The 19,342-nt window shown below is 35.1% G+C and overlaps 1 protein-coding gene across 1 annotated transcript in view; it reads left to right on the forward strand.

Moving 5' to 3' along the window:
• Positions 1–1,551: 1,551 nt before the first annotated feature.
• Positions 1,552–19,342, forward strand: part of TMC1 (transmembrane channel like 1) — a 65,486-nt gene continuing 47,695 nt past the window's right edge. The window contains exons 1-6 of the mRNA XM_066988873.1: positions 1,552–1,630; positions 2,568–2,633; positions 2,759–3,131; positions 7,919–8,059; positions 17,297–17,387; positions 18,700–18,781. Coding sequence (XP_066844974.1) covers positions 1,552–1,630; positions 2,568–2,633; positions 2,759–3,131; positions 7,919–8,059; positions 17,297–17,387; positions 18,700–18,781 — 832 coding nt within the window. The remainder of the gene's footprint in view (positions 1,631–2,567; positions 2,634–2,758; positions 3,132–7,918; positions 8,060–17,296; positions 17,388–18,699; positions 18,782–19,342) is intronic.

A 19,342-nucleotide genomic window follows, 5' to 3' on the forward strand; every position in this document is an offset into this window, starting at 1 on the left:
GAGCTCTAGGTGAGCATGAGACTGTGGAGGCAGGAATGTTCTGAAGTTCACTTTGGAGTTATAATTTTAAATTTTTACGGAAATCATTTTTTGAAGGTGGACTTGTATCTCTTGGGTGTGCATGTAGTACCTTCTACTCTTATAGCCACATGATTACACATAATCAAATGCTGTTTTTTTTTTTTTTTCCCCCTTAGGCTTTTTTTTTTTTTCGTGAAAATATCCACTCCCATTTGATTTCATTTTTTTTTTCCTTAATTGCTTTAAAAAACTTTTTATCACCTGTGTGCCTGAACAATTCTGTGAAAAAAAGACATAAACACACAGGAGTCACTATTCACATACACTTTCCTCTAACAACATTCCCAGTACTTTCTTCAAGCAGCCTGAAGTCTATTAGTTTAACACATTATTTTGCCTGAAATGTTGGATTCAGATTAACACATTTGTTACCCTTATGCTGTTATAATTAACTAAACCCCAAAAGCTATATTCTTCTTTGTTTAATCCTGTGTTTCAACGTCCATTGTTACTTTCACGACTATGTCAATATGATGTTAATTCCAGCATGATACACTTTCACCGCTAATGCAAGTTTCAGTATATGTGATAAACCCCCAGCTGTTTTCTTATTGTATATACTCATCAGAATTTCCAGTGAGGCCAATCTTGTAACATTAAGTACTTCCCTGGGATTTTCTGTTTGGCTAGAGGGAATCAGCAAAAGCATTAGTTGCAAATAAAAGACCATGCCCTATTGTTACATGCAAAGTATCTCTTCAGAGGTGCCTGTCGTCATCTTTGCAGGCTTTCAATAGCAACGTAATGATCTTTGTCAAATGGAGATCTAGTTACTGTCAGCAACAGAAGGCATACGTCCAGAGAGAACAAAGGAGCACTTATTTTCACATTCCACTGATGATATTGTGATAACATTTTTGTATAGTTAAAAAAAAAAAAAGTGTGCAGATGCCGTGGAATTGATAGAAATTGCAATTTCAATGAAACGCTTTGTAGAGGGAACATAAATCCCTACATATGTTCTATTTTTAAAATGTCTGTCAAATTTTGGATAAAAATACTTTGTACATTATTGTATACAGTGAAACAAGACACAAGATTCCTTCTTGTTTGCAGCCTTATGTATTTTACTGTTCTTTGATACTGGGTAGAACTGAGTTGTGTCTGACAGCTACAACAGTCCCTTGATAAATCTGTGTGTATATACATTTTCAGTGAATCTCTTGTGGGTTAATAAAATCCATGAAAGTAACAAGGGAATGAGTGGAAAAAAAGAATATAAAGAAAAGCTCAAAAGAATTATGGATGAGTGAATAACAAAGATAATTGTAGTTTCCTCTTGCCTGAAAAATACAGCATAAAGATTATGACATGTCACCTGTCTTGTCTGTACAAAGAGGAAGTTAGACAACATATGTCTGAAAATACGCGCTATGCATGAGCCGAATGACAGCTGCCTACTTCTATTCAAGATAGCATTTCTTAGTCATTAATCCCTTACTACCACGTATCTTTCTGTATTACACTGGCATGTCTCAAGTGATGTCCCACATCTACAAACTGAAACAAGGATACCTGAAAGAGAGCCTATTAGCTCCTGGCTTCTCAGGTATTGGACTGCTTCTGAAGAAACATTGCTGACAAACACCACTAACAGTTTCAGTGGTGACATGGTATGTAATATGCTCATATCAATATTTCCAGAGAGTGCTTTAACTAAATATTTCAGAAGAATGTCTCATGAATATACAGTATACAGTATAATGCACATGAAAGAAGGGAGTGTTTTTCTTTTCCGTATATACATGATCCTCATCTCAGTGTGTACAAGGTAAATGAAATAGATTCTTTCCTGGTTATTGATGGGAAGCAGAATCAACATCTCTTATTGCACTTATGGAGAGCACACAAGGAAGAGATCCACCCCAAAACAAAGATGTCTCTATGAAGAAATACTCCTGGCTTCTCTAAACAGGATCTCCCGCTACAGTCCCCAAAGTTTTCATCAACTCTTGAGGGGCAAAGGAGTACCGTGGTAGAGCATAAAAGAGAGCTGGGCCAACTTTTGTCAGATGCTTAAAGATTTGGTTACTAGAACTGAAGATCTGGGAGTAGGTTTCCTTTTCCTTTGGGATTGTGCTCTTCAGCGATGCTCTAACTATGAAGCTTCATGCCCTCCAGTCAGTCAAATCAGAAAACGATTCTTTAAATCTTCTTTATTCTCAGCCAATGTTTATCTTTCACATCTTCAAGAAAATATGAGAATTGCCTGAGAATCATTTTAATCTTCCTTCTTTTCTGCTAGGTAAGTCTAAAAGCAATCTTCTAGGTGCTTCAGCACCTAGGAGTGCTGAAGGAAAGAATAACTGTTGTTTTCTGTCTTCATCTTATTTCTTGAAAGCTATTCTCCATGTTCCAAAAAGCTGGGTTTGTTAAATGTTGTAAGGGGGCACAGTGTGTCAAATGCTAAGAATTTGCTAAAACTCCTGAATTTCTAGTGACTAATCTACACTTCACATGCACTGGCCTTTGTTTCCATTCCACAGATGGCAGTGATGTTGACAATGAAGAAGGCAGTGCAGCTGAGAATGAAGAAAATGTCAAAGGAACAGGTCAGTGGGTGTGGTTAACTTTGAGGCCACTCTCAGGTGTTTTCTGGTTATCTATATGAAACAAGAAAGAGGGAACACCTCCCTCCGACATACTGCGTTCTCTCATGCTTTTGTTTATGTCACAGATAAAGAGGTGAAGAGAGCAACACCAAAAACCAGAAGGGGACATGCTAGAGGGAGAGCCAGACATGGTGGTGAGGAGGATGGAGATGATGAAGATGAACCAAGGAGAGCTGGGCATCGCAGGCACAGAAACCGGAGAGGACGGGGACGAGCAAGTGGAAATGAGGGCAGTGATTCTGATGGGAATCCTGAAAAAGTGAAGAAGAACAAAGCAAATCAAAAATCCAAGGAAGATGGTGAAGAAGAAGAAGATGGTAAAGGGGATAAAAGTGGGAAAGGCAAAAATGAGAAGAAACTGGACAAAAAGGCTGATAAGAAAGGGAAAAAAGAGAAGGCCAACAAGAAGAAAAAAGATAAAAAGAAATCAGGATCTGGGTAATTCAGTAAATCATTAGTTTTTAATATAAATCAATTATCTTACGTAAAACCTGATTTCATTTATAGCTGTGAAATACCAAGTGTCAGTATGACTCACTTATTCGTTAGAACACAATCAGAACTGGAGACCCAAGTCCACTATAGTGGAACCTTGTCAGGAGGCTGTCACAGGTACAGGTTGGAACTTGGGGAAATGACCAGCCAGACCCTTTTGGTAGCCTGAGGATTAGAAACAAATCTGTTTAGTCAGAACAGGAACTTGAGCCAGGGGCCCCTAACTGTTGTAAAATGTCCCAAGCTCTTGAGCTGTTCTCTGGAGTGACAGAGGAGGGGAATAAATGACAGAGAGAGATGACAAAGAGTGAGATCTCTACTGCTTTTTCCTAAAATAAACAAGCAAGCAAAAGCTACAACAACAACAAAAACAAAAGACAAAAAACATAAAGCTTCTAAACTCAAAACTGATAACCCTTCCAAACTCCAGAGTCTAGCTCTATTTCTAGTGCAGAACTCCAGTCTTGACACTGTTCAGAAAATTAATTTCTTGTTTCTCAGCCATGTTCAAGTCAGCTTTTGTAGAAGACTGATGCCAAAACAAAGCTCAGAGCCAAGAACTGAGATGGGATTTTCCAAAGTTCCAATCTCACCGTTACTCCCACTGAAATATTCTCAGTAACTTTTCCAAAGCATTTAATGCAACCTGGCGTCTTTGTAAGATTGCACTGGCACAGCAAACTCCTGACAATTCTTTTTATTCTCTTTCTGTCATCCTGGTTTTCTCTTGCAACCTGTCTTTTTTTTTTTTTTTTTTTTTTTTTTCCCCCTCATATTATTGAGAGTAAATAGCCCCTGGGAATGGTGTACAATGAAGCAAATGGAGCTAGACATACTTATCTCAGTGGAGAGGGACAGAAATTCCCCTTCCCTCATTCAGTACTTGCTACAACCGTGTTCCCAAATGCATCACTGGAGAGCACAAGAGGAGTCAGAAGAAGAACAAAATGCAGTCAGACATGCTGGGGTGTTAATTTTTTCATGATTCCACTTCAGTATACATCTACCTCATTTCCCTTCCCTGCGAGAATGCCTAAAACCTTCCTTAGTGATGGCTATTCACTGTTAAGCCAATTATATTCCAGTGAGTTTTCCTCTACTCATATAAGCAACAGATCTGAATCTGCCAATCCACATTCCTTTGCTTATTGCCAATCATCTATTGTAAATATTTACTGAGCACTAATTTAAAGAGACCACTAAAAATATGAAAAATTGAATGAGGGCATAATGATTTTCATTGTCTTACAAAATTCCAACTATTAAAATGCATAGGCTAAGTATTTTGAAATTGCTACCCAGATCAGGACATTGTTCTTGAAGTAGAAATCACACTTGAGGACACACAACACTTGAGGAAAAAATGATGCTTTGGAAGATAATTTGAAAACATTATATTTTTAGACATTTAGGGGACTAGCTGACAAGATTACATAGGAATAAATACCAGAATACTTAAAATAGCTTTCAAAAGAAGAAAAGAAAAAAACAAAATCAAAGGAAAATATGGTAATGATCAGTTTAACTATGATTCACATAAAGGATTTGCAAACCTTCAGAACAGAAGAGAATGGCTTGAACACAGAAATTAAGCCTGTCTAGCAAGTCTTTGAGGGCCTACCATAGAAAAGACTATGTATTGTTTCAAAGTATATCTTACTAGTGTACTTTTGTAATGGGAAAAAAAAAAGTAAAATAAATATAGATGATATATTAAATGTGATATTATTCCACAGGGGAGTGAGATTGTATTTGCTGATGGTACTATGAATTTTGTTGTCCACAAACAGTGCACATTTACTTTTCACCTAGGTAACATTGCAAGTCAGCAGATTCTACTGTTGCTACCCTCTTCTTACCTCCTGCTTTTCACCTAAACCAGGAAAACCTCTTTATAACTGATTGTTCTGCATAAAGAATTTCTAGATGAATTATGTGTTCATACAGATTATTATTATTATTATTACTATTATTATTATTATTATTATTATTAAATTTTCATTTAGACTTGCTTGGAATTTTGATCTCTGCTGTCTTCTGATAGTGAGTTTTACAGGGTAATTCCATGGCAAAGCAGCTGTATCTGGGTTACTTTAATACTTTCTGCTTTTAGATATGATTGTTACCTATAAAGTAGTGAAAAGGACCTCTCTATATTGTTTGTAATCATCACCTCCAAAATATTTATGATAAATTGCTCCATATAATCTCACTGTGAATATCTGTGATATTCTTAGGTTCCTGTAGTATTGCTAGGTTCAATGGCTCCATTCAAAAGCTATTTTGTTCTTTAATGACTTAATTTTGACTGATGGGTCTCATATAGTAACTGTACTTGATAGCAACCATCACTTGAGCCAGAACCTCTTATGTTCTGTCTAGTATGTGCATTTCTCTTTTTACTGTATGGCTCTGATATAAGCAAATCAATTGATTTTAGAAGAATTATTAAAGGATATAGAGCTTTTGCAAAAGTCCAGAGCTACATGGAAGATAAAAGCAGTACATGCACTGCACCTTTTTGCTAGTAGGAAAAGAGCTGAAGAGCACTAAATGCCAGGAGATGTTATGGAGATTATCAATGACCAATAGAATTTTCACACAGAAAATACAGGAAAAATGTAGTCAAATTTATTCACTCACCTCTTTAGTGTCCTAAAGTCCTACCTGTCACAGCATCACAGAATCACAGAATGATTGAGGTGGGAAGGAACCTCTGGAGATCATCTGGTCCAACCCCCCCGCCAATTAGGGTCACCCAGAGCACATTGGGCAGGACGGCATCCAGGCAGGTTTTGAATATCTCCAGAGAAGGAAACACCACAGCCTCTCTGAGCAGCCTGTTCTGGTGCTCTGTCACCCTCATAATAAAGAAGTTTTTCCTCATACTCAGATGGAACTTCCTGTGTTTATGTTTGTTGTTTCTCGTCCTATCACTGGACACCACTGATATTTTCCATCTTTCCCTGACATCCAAACTCCAAGAAAATATTTTCTTCTTAATTTCCACCTCTGTAAAATAACATTAAAAAAAAAAAACCCACAACATAAAAATGTAATTAAATCGGTACAAAGGAGATAAAACTAAATCCAGAACATGAATAGTATGGACAAGTTCATTACATATGTGATTTAAGGAAGTGCCATTGATTTCAAGAGTTCTACTGACTTAGGAAAAGATGCAATTTCTGAATTGAATTGAAATCAAGGAACACAGTGCTTGCTGTGGAATTACTGAATGATGCTTTATGATCTGTGTTAGCCTGAAAGCCACAGTGATCCTTTCTGGTCTTCAGATGTGTGAATCACAACCTTTCAAGAATGTCTAAGTCTTTTTTCTTGTAGAAGGCAGAATTCTGATTTTCTGGCTTGACTCTTTTAGTGTTCAACCACTTCAGCTAAAGGAAAAAGCTGCAGCAGCACAAAGTTTGACTGTGTAGTGAAAAACAAAACAAAACAAAACAAAATTTATTTGTTAAAGATGTTTAGAAATTTGGAAATTTGACTATTTTTCTGGTGCCAAAGGAAAAGGAAAAATGAAATATAAATTGTGCATGCAAAGATAAATAAACTGGTAGTGGGCAATGGCACAAAAATCATTCTTAACCCTACTTTACCTCTTGTGTTCTGCACAGCTTCTTCTTCTCAGTAAGATTACTGAGAAATGACCTGCCACTAGTTTCTTACCACTATCATTGCAGTCTTGTAAATCTGCCTATTTCAATTTTGCACGGCAATATTATTATTATTATTATTATTATTTTCTGCCAAAGGAAATCTCCACTATTGGGTATGTTGCTGTCAGCTTTCTATAATGCAAAGCAGCTGAATGTAACAAATGAAGATTTAAAGCTCCCACTAAAACAATTTTTCAAAATCTTTTGGTTCTTCTTAAATCCTTTGACATGACTTTTTCTTTTCTTTATAATGCATCAGAATCGTATGTATCAATCTTTTTATTGACTTTCGTCCATTTGACCTAATCCTTCATATAGTTCTTCACTCGCCCTAACAATATCAGAATAACAATAAATAGGTTTGTTTCAAAACTATTTCAGGACCAATTTTGCTTTGTCTAGATTGATATTTTCTGTGGCTTTTTTTTTTTTTTTTTTTTAATTACACGAAGCCTGAAATTTTATGGCTCATGAACTCAACATTTTTATTTGATAATCTTGTCAGTAAATAGTATTTGAGTCTTTAATAGTGGGTCGTTTGATTACTCTGAGAGTTTCTTTTCTCTGTTGGCTTACTTTTTAAACTGCTCCATTGTAGCTTTTGCTGCAGTGTTGTGTATTTCATAAAACCTAAAGGTGGATGAATAATAAGAAATTTGTATTTTGATATGTTGCCAAAAAAATGTGCTTTTATTATATATATTTGTTTCAAACTTCATAAATATACAAATATATAAAAATATTCTACTAGGTGTTGCAAGTTTGATTTGGACTCTGAGGAGGCTGGTTACTCCTGCAGGACACTTTCCCCAAAGGAAAAGTCATTCTTCATCTGTAGTATCATTGTTCTGGATGTAGTGCTGGTTCAGCTTTGGCTCTACACTTCATGTGCAAGTTTTGCCTTTGATACAGTCTATCCTCTCTTCAGTGCAACACGGAAGGCATTTTCTAGGTGCCAGAGTTTAAAAGAATTAACACCATGTATGCGCTTCACTGAAAACCTTTTCTCTCCTGAGTTTTGGTGATGGTTTTTATTCTCACTTTTATCTGAAGCTCTGATTCTGATTCTGAGGAGGAGCCAATTACAGAGGAAGAATTGGCCAAGCTGAAAGAAGAGGTAGAAGAAAAAAAGAAGCTAATTGCAACATTACGAAACAAGCCATGGAAGATGAAAAAGAAGTTGGCAGTTCTGAAGTATGGTTTGACTTTTGTAATGAATATCTGCAATCCTGCTTTTTACTGTGCAATATTTTTTCTAAACTTTCACTTTATTTCTACACCTACAGACACAATTTACCTCAAATTATCTCTGATATCTCTTTCTCAGGCTGTGCTTTCAGATATAGTAGAGGTAAATGGCATTGCAGACCAGTGCTTTCTTTCCTCTGTCAGATATGAAAAACTCAAGACTTCTTTGTTTGCTTTTTTTTTTTTTTTAAATTTCCATTACACTCCACCTTCCTGCAAAATCTTTTGTTTTCTACAGTTGTCAAATTTATGTTGGTAGCTTCTTCTACTGCTGTGTTTAATGTCTTATTAAGGAAAAATGATCCAATTTCATAAATACCCCAACATTACTTGAGCAAAGAGAGAGATTTTTTCTTTCTATTCTAATTTTCTTGGGAGAAGAACGGATTTTTTTAAAACTTATCAAAAAGAAAACATGATTGAAACCTGAGCCTGAATTTCCATGTATTATTAGTCATGCCACATATAAATCTACATTTTTTTTCCTAGCAAATCTATCAATACATTTTCACTAGGAAAAAAAAATCAATTACATTTCAGTTAATTTATCAGTTAAATTTCCACCAATCACAAGAAATTGGGTTAACACAGAGATTTTTTAAATTATTATTATTACTATTATTGCCAAAGCTGCTATGCTCCTCTGTTTTAAGTAACTCATTCACCGTGGTACTGACCAAACAACAGCAAAATATATGGTTAGGCACAAGTAACAGGGAAAAGATGAGTTCTCCTCCAGACAGTTTTTTGTTTGGCAAGGAAACATGGACATAATGGAAGGAGAGAGCATATAAAATATGGTGCGGAACATCTGTGATTATTTTTTTCTAGAAAGTAAGATAAGCTTGGGGAGGATACCTTTGCAAAAGGAAAACTATGCACCAAGGTACTCCAAGGAGGGATTCCAAAAAATGTGGTTTTTAATATGCTTGGCTACAAAGCTCTTTGAAGTGGGCTTAGAAGCATAGTAACAGTTTACTTGCCATGAAAAAGTTTGCATTCCAAGAAAAAAAAGAGCAATTCTTCAAATTAGCTTATTTTGTCTAATTTTATTAACTCAAGAATTACATTTTTTCTATGTTTCTCTATGAACTCAGATTCCAAAAGTAGTTACCAACCATTGCAGACAATCCCATTTAGATTGTCACAGTTCTGTACAGTCATGCATATTTCAGCAGACAAAATGCATATAACCAGAAAACAGATGTAATAAAACAAACAAACAAAAAAACCAAAACACCTGAAATCTAATATTTGCTCACATTTTAAAACATGTACTGAGAATTAGGGATTTAAATCTGCATTTACTATTTTAGTATTTTAGATTAAAGTGATGGAATTTGGAAGTACTCAGTACCTTTGAAAAAATCAAACAATCATTTATGTACCAAAATACACTAGACAAACTTTTGTAGAGTACTATTTCCATAATTGGATCTCTGGAGTCCAACTAGGTTACAATGGAAGACCTAGTGTTATTATGCTGCCTAAAATCAGAAAAGTAATACTGTTAGATTGATGGTTGCTCTAATTATGACCATAGTTATAACAATACAAAAGTGCCTATATTAGCACATTTTAGGATATCTATATATTTGTGTTGGATTTTAACATCTTACTAACCATTTGTCCCATAATCATTAGCCTGATAGACTGGCATTATTCTTTTACACAAGGAAAATGGACAAAACCTGGCTCTAGGTGTTTTAAATCCATAAGACAGTCATAAGTGACATTTGTATGCTCTTATAATAGCATTTCTTGCTCTTGAACTTTTGGTAAAGAAATATATTTTGCTAGCACTTGGGTGTGTCATCTTGTTCATACCCAGTGCAGATTTTTGATTCCTATAGGAAACACAGAAAGAAAAAATGCCACATCTACTTAAAGGTCAAGAAAAGACTTCCATATTCTTTGTCTTCCAAATTCCACAAAGAAATGTTTCAATAGAAGTTTCTTCTCAACATTAAGAGAAATCTCTTTTGCCAAAATGTAGTTCCATGATTGCTTTGTATTAGAACCTATTTTCTTCCCCCAAATGAAAAAAAACAAACCTTCCCCTGTGAATGCTCAAAACCTTTTTACATTTTCATGACAAAATAAAACATGAAAAATACTTTTTTTCAGTATTTTGAAAAGCAAATATTAGGGTTGTATATGACTTTTTGTTCTTTACATTTTTTGAAAGAAAAGCTAATTTGTAAAGAACTACTTTTTTTTGGGGGGGGGAAAGATTTAATTTCCACCAATTTGCCTGCTTTTAAAAAGTGATAAAAAATGAAATATTTCCGTTAGGAATTTTCAAGACTGGATAATGTCTTCTATGGGTTGACTCAAATCCAGTTTCTTTTCCAAATGCAAACCAATTATAATGTATGCATATTTTAAAGAAGTATTGAAATTAAAATGTATAGGATGGGACACACAATTTCTACTTAGCTCTAGTGACAATTTTGTGAAAGGTTAATCTTTTCATTCATTCTTTTGTTCTGAAAATACATGAACAAGCAATTAATTTTAAAACTTGGTTGCAGAACTGGTCTCTTTGTAGAAAATGCCTTCTGTCAAAACTTGACTGAAACCCTGACTGCTGAAATGGAATTCTTAATTGAGATGCTCTACAAAATTAGACCAGCTCTAATTTCTAATTTAGATCCCCATGTCTAGAAAGATGCATTTCAATAGCCCCCTAGCTATTCTGTAGAAGTGTGATTGAGAGTAGTCCTCTGCTTGCTATGGAGTGTTCCTCTGCATTTTGGAGCTATACCATCACCTTCAGACTCTCATCTCAGCTTCAGACATGGTCGGGTCTCTATTGGTCTGAAGACATGAAAAGAGGCAGAAAGAAACCATTGAAAGGAATGAAAAGATGTTACGTGACAAACAGCATTGCTTCTCTCCCCTAACAAGTAGACATGGCTGTGAACAGAGGACATTGCAGTCCCTGTTGTTGAGAGCCTGCAAATGGCTGGAGCCCAGGCTTTTGTCTCATTTCAGAGAAAAATATTCTTGTTCAAAAGAGCTTTCTGGCATTTCTCATTTTCCTTTCACTGGTTTGGATTGTTTGTGAGCACCGTTATTGTGCCTTTTCTATAGGAGATGATAATTTGTGCACTTTCCCTCTTGACACTTGCTACTTAGGACAGCATGAAATTAACTGAAGAGCCATCAGAGAGTAATGACCATCAGTCATTATTTACAACACTGAGATTAAGAGAGAACGGGTTAAATTATTGAAAAGATTTTTGAATTAGAAAAAAACAAAAAAGAAAAATCTCATGTACTGTCGCAAGTTGGAGAAACTCCAGGGAAAGTTATCCCAATTTACAGCTAAATGTTTGATTTGGGGAACTGCATCACTGTCTATGCATTCACTTGATTGGTTTTTGCATAGATATGAAGCTAAAGGGAAGGTTCCAAAGCTGTGCTATTGTGCTTGGATCTGGGATACTAATCTCATTATTGGGTAGATAACGGTTTGCGCTCCGTAACAGAAAGACTATTAATAGTTATGTAGTTTACCTCTGCTAGAGAATTTTATTAAAGTTCCATATAATCAGGTAATTGTACATAAGAATCCAGAAACATGCCAACTGTGGTCTCAGTTTAAGATTATACCACAAGACAATTAACAAACTATCAAAACAAACAAAATGATGATAGGAAATAAAGCAAAACAACAACAGAACAGCAGTCAAGTGTCAGATTTTGGCCTTTCAAAGGAATTCCAATTAAATACAGACTGTAAAGACAACTATGAAAACTTCCTAGTTTTTATAAATAATCCAAGGAGCACAGCAATCTCTTCATATGCCAAGGACAAAATCTTTCTTTTTCTCTCTCTTTTACTTTTTTTTTTTAATTTCTTTTTTTTCTCTCTCTCTTTTTTTTTCTTTCTCTCTTTCTTTTTTTTTTCTTTTTTCTTTTTTTTCCCAAGAAATTTATTTTATCAAAGAATCCAATGAGACAGATAAGTAGAAAGAGAATAGTTTGTATGTATACAAAATCCAAAGGTAACTATATACATAAAGTGAATGTGGAAGACGACAGAAATTTCTCATCTTTGTATGGGATGTCTGAACTCCAGTGAATCTGTATTTCAAGTTTCTTGATGTGGGCATTTCAAGTTTTTTACTGGCAGTCCTGGAGGCCAGCCTGGCTGTCCTGAAGGTTGGCTGGGTATTGAATAACACTGTAATTTGCCCATTATTATTGCTGAACTGCTTTCAAGTGAACTGTGCCTGGCAATAGCTGTTTTGCGGTCAGCTTTTAGCCAGTATTTTTAAGATTAGGAAAAGTCCTGGGTGATCAATATTGATACGACATTTGTTTTTAATGAGTTTTTTGATCTTGGACACTGAAACCTTCCTGAACTGTTACTGAAAAATGTGAGCAATCCACTTGAATCCTGTTCATTAACAGCAACCTCTGAGAGCTGTAATTCATCCTTTCTGTGCAACACTGAAGTGCTCGAAGTACTGTGCACCTAGCACTTTGTGAGCTGTAACTCCACACCTAGTATTAATAATTAACTCAGGCTTCTCTGGGACAATAATGCTGGGCCCCATGAAACATTTATTAGTTCCTTTTGTCTGTAATTCAATTAATAAGGTTTCTCTGAAGCCTCTTTAAATTCACAGTTAGCTAACGGGGCACACTTTGGCCTGTCTTGTGATATAGATAATTTACCTATAACACATGATACCAGCGATTACAAAGCTCAGTTTTGTCACCCTGTGTTGCTTTTGACACGTCCTCATGTTGGTGAAGTTGCACTACTTCCAAGTGGTTGTGCACATATTTGTGTGTGGTTTTTGGTCATTGCTGAGGTTTCTAAAATAGCTGTACTGATTTAAGATTAATTTTTATTGCTTGATCATTCTACCTGTCTTCACATTTTATTTTTAGAACAAAAGAAATGGAGAAAAGGGCAAAATGTGGCAAAAGTCTGTTGGGATGTACAAATAGTCTTTTTTTTTTTTTCCTGGGGTGGACTGGTCATCAAGTTAGAAAGCTGAATTAAATAACATATTGAATTATACTTAATAAAGATGAGCATGTGTCACGGACACTGACTGGAAAGGACATTCCCTGACTGAATGCCGTCATGTTATTCCTGACCTTTTAATCCAGGAAGCTTTAAGTAGACACTGGGGTTTTTCTTAGCCTGTAAATCACAAAATTTAGGAGTAGCCCAGTGGGACCAACAGACTGCAGAGCTGTTGAGGGAAGAATTGATGAGGGAAGAAGGAAAACTTGTTTTGTTTGATATCTCCAGCAAAATCATATAGTTATGTTTTCTGTATCGTTTCCTTGCACATAACTGCACACACCTTCTCTGCCTCCTTCAGCCACAGGCCCTCTCTCAAGCTCTGCCTCTGCACTGAATTTGCTTTTTCTGATATTTCATTAAAATTCTGATTGGAATTTTTCATAGAATCACATTGTTATTGAGATTTGCTTTTAATTGCCAATTGCATAAGTTCTTTACATTAGTCATTCAAATATTCATGGATGCAGCTAACAGATAAGTTGCTATGAGGCCCATAACTCCTCTATATGTCTGCAAATGATGACGTTCCCTTATAAGACCTAATCTCTCTAAATAAGCAGTACAAAAATGTTCTTTAAAATAGTATTGGTAAAGAAAAATCCACCATGTGCACAGAAAGGTAATACATGCTTGAAGATCATCAAAGGTAACTTGATTTCACTCATTTCAAGTGAAAGAAGACTTTCATTCTCTCTTAAAAAAATACAAAAGAATTTCATTTCAACTGCATAATAATGCAATATAGCATGTTCTACCTTATTTACATGTGCTACTCTATTTATTAACTATGTGATGATTTTGGCTATTATTTCACATGAATAGGAAACATTAATTATTAATTAATATTAAAATATTATTAATAGCCACATTTTTTATGCATAGTTGAAATATCTTCTTATCATAGTCATTGTGAAATATACATTAAGAGTTCTAATGCCAAAAGCCATGCTGTTTTGTAACTGGATTAGAAGGTAAATACAGTCAAAATGGAAAATTAAAATAATTCTATAAGTACACCATTTGGATTTAATTGGATCTTTTAAGGTTTATACAATACATTTTTAAGTACAGACCAAACAATAAATAAAAGCATGAAAGGAGTTGCCTCACATTTCATTCATGAAGCAAAAAAGAAGCTTTGCAAACATATTTCATGCATGGTTACAACCATTTTTGTGCTCCAGTCTGCTGTGTGTAAGTCAGTTAACTGCATGTATAAACACTCAGTGGGAAGTTGAACTGGTATCAGACAGTTGTCTGGTTTGGCTGTTCTGTAATGATGAACTTAGCCTTGTGCAGGACAATGGAGTAAAAATATGAGAAAAATGGATTATAAATCAGTCACATTTAGGAGAGGCTTATAACAGTTCTATAACCAGTGCACACAGGGCAGTGTTGGGAGAGAGGGGAAGGAGGGAGAGAGAAAACCACAGACACTGGTGGGGCGAAACCAAAGGAAGCATTCAGGAAAGTCATCAACATTAACCATGGGAATCTGGATCAAATCAAAATCTTCAAAAAACAATATTTTGGTTTGTTGTAGAAAGCCAGAAAATTAAGCAAAAGCTTAACTACTACTAAAATCTAACTTGGAGGCAGGAAAGCAAAATAAATACTTTTTTTTTTTTTGTACAAAATCTTGTAAAAAGACCTTTCAAACAAGCAAACACAGGGCTTAGATTGAGAATTTGAAATAAATCCTTTTATGACTTTCACTGTGGAAAACTCCTTCTAGTTCTGGCTTAGAATAATTTTATCATACAACAAGTTTGTGGAGAACTGTGTTCAGCCACAGATACAAACTACGTAGATATACACCATGGAGAATTTTAAGTGTCTTAATGGTTGTTTTCATATTATCCCCTTAATTTTCTAATTTATTGCTTCACTTAAAACTAATCAAACCAAGAAACAAAAACCCAACAACCCCAAAGCCTACATTTTGAAATCTTCATGTTCTGCATCTTAACTCTATGCAGTTACTGACTGAAAGCATATGCTTTCTAAAGTTCTGTAGGCTTTGATTTCAGTAACTTTTCATGAACTAGCTTGCATTACATGGTGACAGAAGTGATGGTATAAAGCTTTTCTCTTAAGAAAAATATGATGTGGTGACTTAGAGGATTGCTACATGCCCAGTTTATTGATACCGGCTGATTTTATGGTATGGCTTCAGCACTGACCGTGGAGTTTATGAGAACGCTGCCACCTACTGTTAAGATTGACTTATATCTCTCCAGACAGTGCAGCAAGATTTTAAACCCTGAGGGCACGGATTTAAATGGGACTCTTGGACACTTTTCTTGAAGATGGAAGAATATATTTTCTCTCATTTATTTGAGATGGCTAGAACGTAAGAGTGGAATTATTTTGAAAATCAAAGTGAAAGAAAGAGATGTAAGCCAGAATATCTCTGAAAAACCTGAGTGACTTGGAAAATGCTAGGGTCTCAATCACTGTCAAAGTTAGCTAAGTACAGAAAAATCAGAGTCAAAGAACCAGAATATAAATGTGATCCAGAACCACAGTATAAGTACAATGTGATGCAGAAGCACGAAGTCAGAGATCTCAAGAGCCTTAAAAAGACTCTGACTATATTTCTGAGGAACAATTGGAAGTGGTGAGGAGGAGATGGTACATGTGAATGTGCGTCTGAAGGGGTGGCTGCGTGTTTTTTTTTTTTTTTTTCTTAATCTGAGTCTGGGCTTGCCTTTTGCCACAGGGAAAGAATATAAAAATAAAAATAATAAAAAAGAACTGACTGGCTTGGGACCCATGTCACAGTGTGTAGTTTTGCTTCTACCAGCCTGAGTCCTTAAAAGAGAAAATTAGAAAATTGGTGGAAAAAATCATGCTGTAGTCCTGTGGCTGTCAAGAGAACTGACACTTGTCCTGATGCCTCACCATTTAGGTTTAGGTGTGAGTGGGAAGGTGAGAGTGCTCAGAAGGCTATCAAAGAGGGAAAGTTGAATTCAGTAATTCAATCTGAATCATCTTGAAAAGTATGAAAACAACAGTTTATTGGGAGCCTTGGCACTGGGAGGTAAAGAGAGTAGTGTGATGGGTGTCTAGTTTATACAGGTCTTCAAAAGAAAATAAAAAGATTAACCTAAGCATTTGTAGTTACTAAAACTACAGTATTATATGGTAAAAAACACAGTATTTTATAAGATGTAGAAATTTTAGCCATGAGATGAGAGGAATTTTGATGTGGCTAATAGCATTCTTCACGTTACTTTCATTTTCCTTTATCACAGCAACACCACTGTTCTGCAAAGCCAATGTCAGATTTTGTAGTTTGACAGTCTTTTTGCTTGCTCCTGTGAGTAAAATCTGTGAGCAGCAGATATAAACGTGATAATTATTTTCACTCAGTGAACTTAGAGTGCCTAAAGAAGCACCTCTAGAGGAATGTACATCACAATTAATATTTTCCCAATAATTTTTTCCCAAGTGCTTAGTGTAATATTTAATATAATACAGAGTGCTCTGCAGTTGTCCAGTGTGATGATACAGTAGTACAGTGAGAATACACTGACAACTAAGAGTTCTTCCTCTGTTTGCTGGTGTTTTAGGTAAGGATAAGTGACTTTTAGGGCATATTTTGTCAATAGAGAGATGCATGAAAGTCATGATTATAAATGAAGATGAGATGAAATGGAGGAAATACTAGTACGTTCTTGGCCTTATATGTTCATTATTTTAATCCATGGACATCATGCCTTTTAAAACAATTTAAAAAATCTTTCCAAATTTGTGCCATCAATTTGTGTTCTATATCTTTATAAGCAAAATTTCAGTCTTTTGGGGACCACTATGAAATTTTTCTTTATAGTTAGAGATGATATATGCAGAAATTCTGAACAGCTGAATTAAATACAGTCTTGGGAAGGATAGGCACAGGGGAACCAGGGCTCTAGCGTATACATATCTCTGAACTAAAAATGAAAATAAATTTTTCTTAGGCAGATGGATGACAGAATCTAAGAGCTTTTCTTTCTAAGCTTTACTAAGGGAACAAGTTCACACAAAACTCTATGAAGACTTAGAAAAACTACATTACTGTGGTAGACACAATATTAAGTTTACTGCAGCATCATCTATACCTCTCTTTTGCACTTATTTTCCAGGGAAGCCCAGCTTTTTGTTGAAAAATTTGAAGGTGCTCTTGGAAAAGGAAAAGGAAAAAAGTTCTACGCATACAAAGTGATGATGACAAAGGTAAGTATGTTATTTTACTAACTTCCTGTAATGCAGAAGGGGAGCCTTTTGAAGATTACTGCCACATGTACCCATCTTCCAAAATAATTTTCCTTGTCTTAATTTGAAATTTAACACTTTTGTTTCCACTGCTCTTACATGTAATAATTTCAAATGCAAGCTCACAATTTGACTGAGACATATATTGAGATAAAAATGAATGGTATTGCAAGACCTGCAAAGACACATATCTGGTCATGTATTTAGTAAAAGTTAATTTTCCTTTGCATAAATTATGTTTATCTGTTGACTGTATCCTAAGACCTGTCTTTCTCTTGATCTTGTGAAAGATCAGAAAGTGTCTTTTTGTTCCACAGAAAAAATACTGGGGATCTCCACTAAGCCAAGACTCTAGAGCTATATCCTAGATATATTCCAGAAAGCAATACAGCTCTGTAGGATTGTGACTGAAAGACTGAATGGTGGTTGCTGGTCCACATTATATGTGTTCTGGCAGGACTTTGGCCTAAGTCAAATAAGGTCCCATGAACTAAATACACACTAGCAGTCTTCTAGAGTGCAGCTTAATTTTATGCTTAAAAACTTTGTTTTATGCTCTGACACAGCTTTAAATCGCAAAGATAAGTGCTGTAAATTGGGATGATTTTGGAGATTCACTAGAAAAAAAAACAAACAACAACAAAACAAAACAAAGAAACAAGAAACACACTCCTGATCTAAACTAAAATGATGATGCAGAATAATGTTTAGCCCATTTGGCAAGACCACTTAATCTGGCCAGCATCACCTTTAGGTAGACTGGCTTTTCTGCAGGCAGATGTGTAGTCAAATCTTATTAGCATTAATATTCACACAAATAAATAATTAGGCTTTCAAACTCAGATTTGCACCAGAAGCTCAATTACAGAAGTTATACTTATCCATTAGATAAAATACTGAGTAGAGTAATTGCAATTAAATGACACAGTTTGAGCTCCAAATCTGAATTTTGAATATCAAAGGAAAGAACAAATTAAATTCTCAGAAACAATTAAAAAAAGAAAAAAAAAAGAATGGCATGAAAGGAATGGATTCTTTAATCATTTTTCTTGTGGAAGACATAGGGACTTCACACAAAGCCAGTAGGAAACATATTCAGAGGAAATAAAAGGAGATAGTTCTTTATAAGCTAGTGTTTCTGTTGCAGTGGGCTCTGCCAAAGGATGCTCTGGATGATTAAGGGTTTTCATTAGCTCAAGTGGAAAATGCACATTTGGGGTGAGAGATTATGATTTTGTTTGCTTGTTTGTTTTTAATATGTAACCCTTTTCAGAAATGGATGAAATTTCAAAGAGATTTTGAGAATTTTAAGACAGCCTGCATACCCTGGGAAATGAAAATTAAGGAGATTGAGAGTAAGTACTTGTGAAAGGTAATAAAGAATAATATCTAGTATTATATTTCTGATGCATGCCAAAATTTTAAATTGCTTTTCAGTGCTTTAGAAATACCTATCTGTATTCAATGTGTGGTATAAATGCAGTAAGTATTTCTTCTTTCATTAATACTTATTAAGCTTGATATAATAGCTTGTTGAAAAGTTCCTTGAGAGAGTGTTAGCCAACTTACGCAACAATAAACAGTGAACAGATTAGGAACCAGTGTTGAATTTAATCCTGGAAAACAGATATTGGGATTAGCTGTTGTCTACCTTTACTTTGCTTGTATTTGTATTATAATAATTTCTGCGACTTTTGTTGGTGGTGGTGGTGTGTTTTTTTTTTTTTTTTTTCTTTTCTTCATTATCTTGAGCCCAATGTTAGAGGTCTTACAAAGTTATTTCTCTCATTTTCAGTCATATAATACAGCATGGAGCAAAAATTAGTGGTCTTGGACATCACCACATAATAGGCATAAATATAAGGAGAAGAATGTATTTAGTTCTATGGGTATGTTTCAGAGTAAGTTTTTGGCAT

This window comes from Anser cygnoides, chromosome Z (assembly GCF_040182565.1).
Source record: "Anser cygnoides isolate HZ-2024a breed goose chromosome Z, Taihu_goose_T2T_genome, whole genome shotgun sequence".
Lineage (NCBI taxonomy): Eukaryota > Metazoa > Chordata > Aves > Anseriformes > Anatidae > Anser > Anser cygnoides.